Source organism: Octopus bimaculoides, chromosome 19, assembly GCF_001194135.2.
Source record: "Octopus bimaculoides isolate UCB-OBI-ISO-001 chromosome 19, ASM119413v2, whole genome shotgun sequence".
Taxonomy (NCBI): domain Eukaryota; kingdom Metazoa; phylum Mollusca; class Cephalopoda; order Octopoda; family Octopodidae; genus Octopus; species Octopus bimaculoides.
Window position 1 is genome coordinate 26343442 of NC_068999.1, and position 9596 is coordinate 26353037.

At 34.4% G+C, this 9596-nt stretch overlaps 1 protein-coding gene across 2 annotated transcripts in view; it reads right to left on the reverse strand.

Annotated features, from left to right (window-relative positions):
- Positions 1-3091: 3091 nt before the first annotated feature.
- Positions 3092-9596, reverse strand: part of LOC106883272 (thimet oligopeptidase) — a 41420-nt gene continuing 34915 nt past the window's right edge. The window contains exons 15-17 of one of the 2 annotated variants that reach the window (XM_014934221.2): positions 8949-9080; positions 7661-7777; positions 3092-3276 (exon numbers count right to left, since the gene is read on the reverse strand). In XM_014934221.2, coding sequence (XP_014789707.1) covers positions 3193-3276; positions 7661-7777; positions 8949-9080 — 333 coding nt within the window. In that variant the 3' untranslated portion in view covers positions 3092-3192. The remainder of the gene's footprint in view (positions 3277-7660; positions 7778-8948; positions 9081-9596) is intronic. The other variant, XM_052974914.1, reaches the window with a different exon arrangement.

Genomic DNA, 9596 nt, shown 5'->3' on the forward strand with positions numbered 1-9596 from the left:
GTTTCGGCCTTCCCAAGAGTTGTTGCCTCATTTTCTGTTTCTTGTAATATTTATTATTAAACAATTTTTATTATTATTATTATTAATTTGTTTAAATTTCTAGCAATGAATGTAATAATTAATTCTCTTAAAATCAATGGCAACACATCAAAACGAAAATATTATAAATACGATTTAGGATTTTAGCCTCTAATTTTCATGAAATTATAACCGGAAAAAAAATTGATCGTGTCAAAAAAAACAATCATTTCCGTGTTTTATCGTCGATTTTAGGTTTGAAACAATGGTTAATATCAGACACAGACAGTTATTCAGACACAATCTGATGTAGTTTACATATGAAATTGGCACTAGATATATAAGCGTGTTTTTAAGTCATTAATTTATCAGTTTGATAACCAAAAATATATTACTATTGTTCCCTTCGACCTTGTTACAACTCGAGTTCAGTACAATAAGATTGAAAGATTATTGATAAACCGATAATTTCTAAGAAGTTATTTCCTCAATATCTGAATATTTTATTTGGATCAATCGATAATATTCCTATAAAGCATCCTAGATGTAATTAAAATTATAATAGAATATATATATATATATATAGCAAGTTTCAAGAAGCGCTCGCCTCGTACGGAAATGTTACGAAATTAAAAATAAACAACTAGCGACATAAAATTATTTCGCGCTTTCTTCTATTGATAGAGCATTGTAAAAAATTATATACTACCGGTAAATCTTAAACAAAAGTATAAATTTGTGATTATGAGTCAAGATAGCTTATGTACAATTATAAATGTTAGAACCCGCTTGCCGCGACGCCCGAGAATAGATTAGCTACTATATTAATGAAGGAACCTAATAACACCACTCATCATTTCTTTAGTTTTCACAGGGGACATCCAAGTTAGTATTCAATCACTAATTCCTTTTCCTTTATTATTACTGCCGATGATTATCCGAGAAACCTGAGTAGCTGCAACTCTCTCTGAGTTTATCCATTTTCATCCAATATCTCTAACTCTTTACATAACGTTGTAGCTTTACATTTGCTCTCAGTTCTTCCATGAACTTGAGCAACATAGTTATTTGCTTCCTGTATGAAATATGGGAAAGCTTTCAGAATCACGCTTCAAAGCTTGGACATTTTATTCTAGTTCATGTCTAGCTGTTACTCAATCAGTAAGCTGTTATCATAACTGCGGATTTAATAATGTTACAATACATCAAATATAACCCTCACAGGTAAACAGGTGACATATATAAAAAGACAGTCATCATAGTTACTTGTGTCAACCATTATTTATTATAAATACAATGGGATCTCACATATGTATTAGTTACTTGAAAAATTTTCAACAACTGAAAATATATATGCAAGCCAGTCAAGACTCATACACAGATGTAATAGAAATCCTTACAATGAAATGATTCAGAGGTCCAGTATATATGCATTGAGCATATACCTTGTATAAGGTAAAGAGGGTTCAACTTTGTTACAAATATAGGCAAAGTTACTGATCATGTAGTAAGACTAGCCGCAATCTGTTTACAGTGAGCAGAACTATGGCTCATGAAACACTTGTGCAACTTAAACACAGCAGGAAAGGTTTAATTTTTGACAAATTCTCTTCATACAAAATTTATTTTATCCATCTTGCATAGATGAAAAACTATGTTAAACAGTTCATCAAGTATGATTTGAAACTCTATAATTGATGTCAATATCTTGACTATTAAACTCAATGAAATATTCTTATCAATTAAGGTGTTTTTTTTTTTAAGCCAATTCCTCTAAATATGATTGCAACAGTTGGATATTGGTTTAGACTACTTGTTCACAATCTGTTATCATCCCACTTTTAATAGAAGAAAATTCCCTAACCCTAATATAACAATTCAGAAGGAAAACTTTGCTACTCTGAACTTATAATTATTTTATTGCTTCTATGTCAAACATATTTATTCACTCTACAGCTTTGGTCCATTATACTTTCTGCTTAACCAATTGACTGCATCTTTTAATTAGAGTGTTCCTTAATTTGACAACTATTAAGATATTTCAGCTAATCTTTATGGATATGAAAACAAAACATACCATTGCCAAGCAGCAGAACTCACTATCTGATATGTAGTGCATGAGAAGTCCTATGTGATGTGAGATATCAGTTCATGTTTTATAAGCTTCAAGATAACCATGTAATCATGTGACCAGCTACATTTGTGAGATTATGAAACAAGGCCCCCAAAGTGTCAAGGATTTCCTTGGAGACTGCCATCATGAGCATAGCATATTACTTTTGTAGTTACACCAAAACCATCATCTGAATTGATAGCACTTTTATTGAGTGACCTGTTTCTTTGATGTATTGAGTTGATTATGTGCTGTTTTTCCTGGAAGTATATTGTTTTTCCCTATATGGTGTGTTTCCTTATATTTGGTTTTGTTCACAAATGCTTGGTGCACCCTCTAGTCCAATATTCTTTGTTCATAAACTTCCTGTTTTCCATGTAAGTCAACTAGTCTTTTAAATTCCAGTGCTTAATCACCAATCCGTATATCCTCATCACAATATGGTAAAATATTCAAATAACCTGTTCTATATAAAAATATTCAGTTCAAATTCTAAAAAATATATATTTATCCCCCCACACACACACACACACACAGTTAATACAAGCACATATACAAGGATAATACACACACATTTTTTTCTATTACAAAATGTGATAAAATTCTGACTCAAGAAATAATCTTTCAGTAACCTATGTCAGTAGTGCTCCTCTACAGCCCAAATTACCTACCAAGGTCTAAATTTAACTTGGATTTTATACAATCAAGAACTCTTGATGATTTTTGTCTATTCACAAGTGACTAACACCATGTGAAGACTCAACCTCTGTCAATCAGTTCTTCCAAATAAATATTCTGCTTTTGGCAATTTTTATCCCTCATTTACCTTGAATCACTATCTCTACTTGAAAACTAAACTAAATATTACCTTGATATTCTTTCAAATGAAAGAACAATTTGCTTACAAATAACCAACACAAAATCATGGCATAGCATTTCTGAAATTTACAACAGATCCTGGACAATTTAAACCCAAAATTTATTAATATTACAATTATATAAATAGCAACTGGAGCAGGAGTTGATAAAATATTCTTATTCATTCTCTTTTATTTTTTCATTTAAACTTCAAGACCTTTACTAATCAAAAAGGCCTCTTTTGATGGATCTCGACCAAGGAAATTGCGTAGCATTTGATCAGCATCCTGTAATATAAAAACAGAAGTAAGTTATAAGAAGGAATATTGACAATTTAAATCTTAGATTTAATGAATTAGTTTCACAACCTAGTTTTAAACTAGTCATAAATAATTATTAAATTTACAATGAAACAATACACTGCATCCCTCTTTATTAGGCAAATCAACCTTCTCTCAATAAATAAATGTATATTCTTTCAAAAACCAGTTGTTTTTCGACTGACTGTTGGCAACACCTACCTGCACACATTCTGTTAAAATAAATCAAATCTGCGCAGACACCAATAAATGGCAGCCATTTTTGTGATTGGGCAACATCTTCACCATCACAAATTATTAGACAAATAAAAATGTTAATTGTGTCAGAACAAACATTTATTTAATTCAATAGTAAAAGTTTAACAAAAAATTTTTTATAAAGGACTTAATGGTAAACATAATAATATGTTCAAATGAAAATAATCGTGGGATTATGTCATACAGCTCCTAATGTTTGATGCATGATCCTCCAAATGTAATAACCTTCCTTATGTGCTGATCCACTGAATTTGTCGGCATAACTACAGAGTTCTACCCCCCAGATTTTGGAAGTAATAAGCAGAAAAGAGAAGCCGTCATAAGAAAACTTACGTTAAAAATAACATGCACATGATTTTTTTTTCTCAATAGAAGTAAATTCCAAAGTAAATGTTTCTAGTAGAGAAGTAGAAGAGAACAGAAGCAACATATTACTTCATTACAAATCTACGGATGCACATACGCACATAATAGAGAAAAATGAAACAATTATGGACGACTTGCTCCGAAACACCACCGAGTGGGGAACACTTCTCAAAAATAACCTGCAGTTGTTTCCTTCAAAATTCCTACATGCTCGAAATGTACATACATCAAGGTATATTTGTAGAAAATTTCACAAAAAAATATTAATTTTCATGGAAGTTAAGAAGAATTTAAGTGGACTCTGTTGGAATTTCCAAAAATTGTCCCCCACCCACATTCCAAAACACTTTCACTGGAAATTTTTGTATATTCGGGATCTACATAATAAATACAATATGCATAGAAAATTTCATTAAAAAATATTCATTTTTCTGAAAGTTATGACCTTCCAAAGTCTGGGGGGTAGAACTCTAGTTATACCGAATTTGTCAAGGTGATGATATCCTCTTGTGTCATGCTTTGAGCAGTGTCTACAATAGCATCCTAGAGGGCAACTTTACTTGAAAACTTTCGTCCATCTTGGTAAACATGCCTCTTCAGGACACTCCACAGGTTCTCGATCTGGTTTACGTTAGGGAACAAGGTGGCCACTCCATCAAATGACCTCCAGAGAAGCTTATTTGCTACAGGTATTCCTTAGAATTCTTTGCTGCATGAGATGGGGCATTATCTCGCATGAGGACCAACTTTCTCTTGAATGAAAGTTTTTACTTTTTGAACCATGGTTGGAAATTGTCCTTTAAGAAGGTAACATGTTTTTGATATCACCTCAATGCCATATGCAACTTTCTCTGGCCCAACCATCATACACGAACAATGCCAACCCAAAACATGACCCCCCCCGTTGGCATCTCGAACGGTGAGGACGGTTCCTACTGATTGATACCCAACCTTTACTCCAACCATCTGGTCCGTCAAGGGTAGCACAGCATTCGTCATTGGACAGAACTGTTGAAAAATCTACCTTCATGTATTCTTCTGCCCATTTTAGTCTCTTCTGATTATGAACAGCCTTCAGGCGTGGCCTTGTAACAGATTTAACATTCTTGGCTACTTGCTTCAAGAGGCGACACCTGGTAGTTTTCCATACGTCTTCCCTGCCACGTTTGAAAACTTCTTTATTAGTCAGACATAGGTTCTGCACAATGTCCCGTTTCACATGTGACAAAGTACAATTCAAAGTAACTCGCAACTTACCCTTATCTGCCCTCAACCGAACAGAAATAGGAGACTGCACAAATTTCTTCACTGTTCAGTGTTCTCTTCCTAGTATTTTTGATATTTCTATGGTTGTTTTCCATTTTCCAAGCTCTGACATGATGGTAGACTTCTCATTCGAGATAAGATCATATTTCTGACCCATAATGACACTTAAATTGGGCATCTGCCTAAGAATTTGGGACAGCAGAAATGTTGCAGCTACACAATAATGTCTACCATTTGTTTTTATCTGTGCAGATCCGATTTATTGTAACAGAATGTGCACAAATAGGTATTGCCAACAATCAGTGGGAAAACAACTGGTTTTGAGTGAATATGCATTCATTTATTGAAAGAAGGCTGATTTGCCTAATAATGTGGGACGCAGTGTACATTTCAAAATAATGTACTAACAAATGACTGGATAATTTTATTTTGATGTACAATCCTAAGTATCAGAACTGCAAATGTCTCTTCATATATACATGCATTTACATCTCTTAAATAAACATTCTCAGGACATTCAATAATAAAGAAATTAAAAGCAAAAACTCTAGATATATTCTGAAATCCTAGACAGGAACAAAATATTTAATCATCAGCATTTAACATCGCTTTTCATTGCCTGCATCAGTCAGACGGATTTGTTGAGGTAGATTTTCTAAAGCCAAATTGCCTTCCTGACACCAACTATCACCAGGTAGTAATTCCCCATGGCCACACATGCTTTTCATAGAAGACTAAAAATCAATAAAATTACTTGTATAATGGTGATGTTCATTTACAACCATTGCACAATGTCAAGACATTTCCAAACACACATCTATTTTTTATCTTACACACACACCTATTTTTATCTTTTTTTATGACTGCAGCCATACTGGGGCACCACCATGAAGGGTTTAGTTGAAAATCAACCCTGGTACTTATTCTATCAGTCTCTTTTGCCAATCTGCTAGGTTATGAGGATGTAAACAAACCAATACCAGTTGTCAAGGCAACAAACACATACATACACAAAGTGATTCTGAAAAGAGACATGGAAGTGCTACTATGAAAGGTTATTAAACATAGAGAATGACTGGGAAAGTGAGTTTTCCTAACATGAACCCAAAAGAGGGACCAGCTATCCTACTTGACAACTGTATGATAAAGCAATTAAGGATAACCAGAGAAAGCCCCCTGGTCCATCAGGAATTACCACTACTGAAATACTTAAAATATCTGGCAGAGTAGGTTACTGCCTCATCACCCATATAATTAATCAGGTTATACAGGAAGGTGTCATACCCAGTGACTGGTGTAGCAGTATTTGTAGCTGCTACATGAATAAAAGAAATGCTTAAGAAGTAATTACGGAGATATCAAAATGCTGGGTCAGATCATGAAAGTTACAGAGAGAGTTATAGCCCAATAAATTAGGAACAAAATTAGACTAGATGAGATGCATTTTGGTTTTGTAAGATGGCAGCAGAAGTATCTAGCTACAAGTAAACCATTGTCCTTGGCATTCATCAACTTGGAAAAGCCTTCAACAGTGTCCTCCACACTATGATGTAGTGGTCTCTCAAGATGCTGACAATAGATAAATGGCTTGTGAAAGCTGCACAAGCCATGTACAGGGGTGCAATCAGTGAGGTGAAAGTTGGCCATGAGTACATCATTGAATTTAAGGTACAGTTAGAAGTGCATTAGTGTTCACTCCCCTCCTATTCACCATTGCCCCCCAGGCCATAACAGAGGAATTTAAGACCAGCTGCCCATGGAAACTATCATGATGATTTCATTCTCATTGCAGAATTTATAGTTGAATTAGAAAAAAAAAATTCCAGGTGTGAAAGCAAAACTTGGAATTAAAGGGCCTTAAAGTTAACTTAGCAAAGACCAAAATTCTAGTAAGGTTGGAAAGCAAACAGGACTTCACTCCCCTCAATATGTAGGAAAGGTGGAGGTAGGAATTCCATATAATGTACCCAGTGCAAATTATGAACACATAAGAGGTATAGCAGAATCACAGGAAAGTTAATGGAGAGAAAGTAGTGTTTGTATGTGGAAGATACACTGGAACAATAAACACTGAGAACTCAAGAGAAACAGGTTTTTTTCAAATATCCTAGAGATAGTATATAATTTCAATTTTCTTCGTACTAATTAGCAGTGTAGAAGGATGTTCTGAAAGTATAGTTGCTAGAATAAAAATAGGATGGAGAATATTCAAAGAACTAGTACTTCTGTCAGCTACAAAAGTCTCTCAGAGTGAAAGGCAGATTATATGATGCTTGTGTATGAACAGCAATGCTACATGGTAGTGAAACATAGGCTATGAATGCAGAGGACAAGTGAAGACTAGAGAAGAAGGAAGCTAGTATGCTCCAGTGGATGTGCAATGTCAGTGTGCATGTACAACAAAGTGTCAAGGAATTGAAAGAAAAATTAGGCATAGAGGAATCAGACATCCAGTACTTACAATTGACCCTCCAGGTGCGAGAATATATTTTCGGTAATCTCTTCCAACTGAAGCATTCATTATTCCTTCTCTAGAAAATCTTGATGCAAACATATCCACACTGAACACTTCGCTCCACTGTGAAAAGAAGTAAAACTCAAATCAAAAGAAAACCTTTGTAATACAGTCACAAGAGTTCTCCAGTGGGACACCTTAGCTCCTTTCCTCTACATTATAGTCTTGGACTATGTACTGTGGCATGCTATGATATCTGAAGTCGGTATAACTCTCTGTCTCTGTCAAAGTTCACATCATCCAGCATCATACCTCACTGGCCTCGACTTCACAGATGACACTGCACTTGTCTCACATACAATCACAAATGCTCAAACTTCCCTCACAAACCTGGTGTCAACTACCATTGAAATTGATCTCTCAATAAACTGCACAAAGACAAAGACCATAATCATTGGTGAAAATGCTGGTGTGGGTGACCTTACAGCAGACAGCAGAGCTTGATGTAGTCTTCTGACTTACTAGCTCCTGTCAAACTGTCTAAGCCTTGCTAGCATGGAAAATGGACATTGATGATAATGACATGTTATATACATTGCTAGAAGCAATGTATATACATTGCAAGAATTATACATTGCAAGAATTAAACTGCACAGGTGGGCAAGGAAGGAGAGGATTCCTACACAAAATTTCTGATAATTATTTTATCAACTTAAAATGCCAGCAGGAATATCTCTGGTTGCATGGCTTGCTACAAATAGCCCCTAACACTCCCTCATGCCACCCCTTGCTGTCATGGAAAGTTAGACTGTATTGTAATCAAAGATTTACAAGCAAGACAGAAAGATCATGACTGCAATACTTTTGATCAAGTGTCACTTCATCTCAGGCTGACCTGGATTAATCAACAATATAGGGTTCAAAGACCACTGATATAAATGTTTTTTTTTTAATATTTAACTGTGTAAAACATATGTAAAAGTTTAATGTCATGTTTAATATGAAAAGAAAACAGTGCTTAATTCTGGCTTCTATCTGTTTCATAAATGAAATCTTTTCCTACATAGGAAAGAAAACATTTGTCTACTACAACTAACTTTTCTTTTGTATCTATTATCCAAGTGAAGTGAGATAAGAAAAAATAAGTATAATCATCTAGAGATATTATGAAATGTGACATGTGCTAATAGTACAGAGCTTTATTTCACTTCAAAGAATAGTATTCACACCTGGATCAACTGTGAATTATACATTAAAAAAGATCTTTTTTTAAATGTACTGGTTTCACACTTACCAAATAACCATAGTACTGAGCATCATAGCCATTGACAATATGACTGAATGTTGCAGAAAAGTTTGTATTAGGAATACAGGGTATATTCAACAGTTCCAAGCTTAAGTCGTCAAAAACTTTCTTAGTATCCACCTGAAGAACAATTTATAAATTCAGTTTTAATCAACAATTAAATAAATATATCACTCTTTCTCCCTACCCCTCACTGGTCACATGTGTCCAGCTACTAATTCTTTTCATTCTTGGCCTCGCCAAGCACACATGAACATTCTTCTTCATCCTGTTTCTTTCCAGTTCGTGCTTCACAGCATTCAATATACACATACTTTTTCACGTCTGGTCATATAGCCTTTTTTGTTTGTTTATTTCATTGTTTCATTTTCCTGTCTTGTTTTCCGTCTGCCACTATCCTCCATGGAACAAATTTAATTTGTGTCCGTGGGAGAGCCATTTTAACAATGCGTCCTGCCCTAAATCTTCGAAATGCCAGTGTTATAATGGTGGCAGATGATGAAGGAAATGTTCTCTATGCGGCCTGTGCGCTTTTTGCACCTTGTTTATCATTTTGTACACAGATATGCATCTATATGAAGGTATGTACATACATGTACATATATATGCATATACTCATATATTATTTATATATAT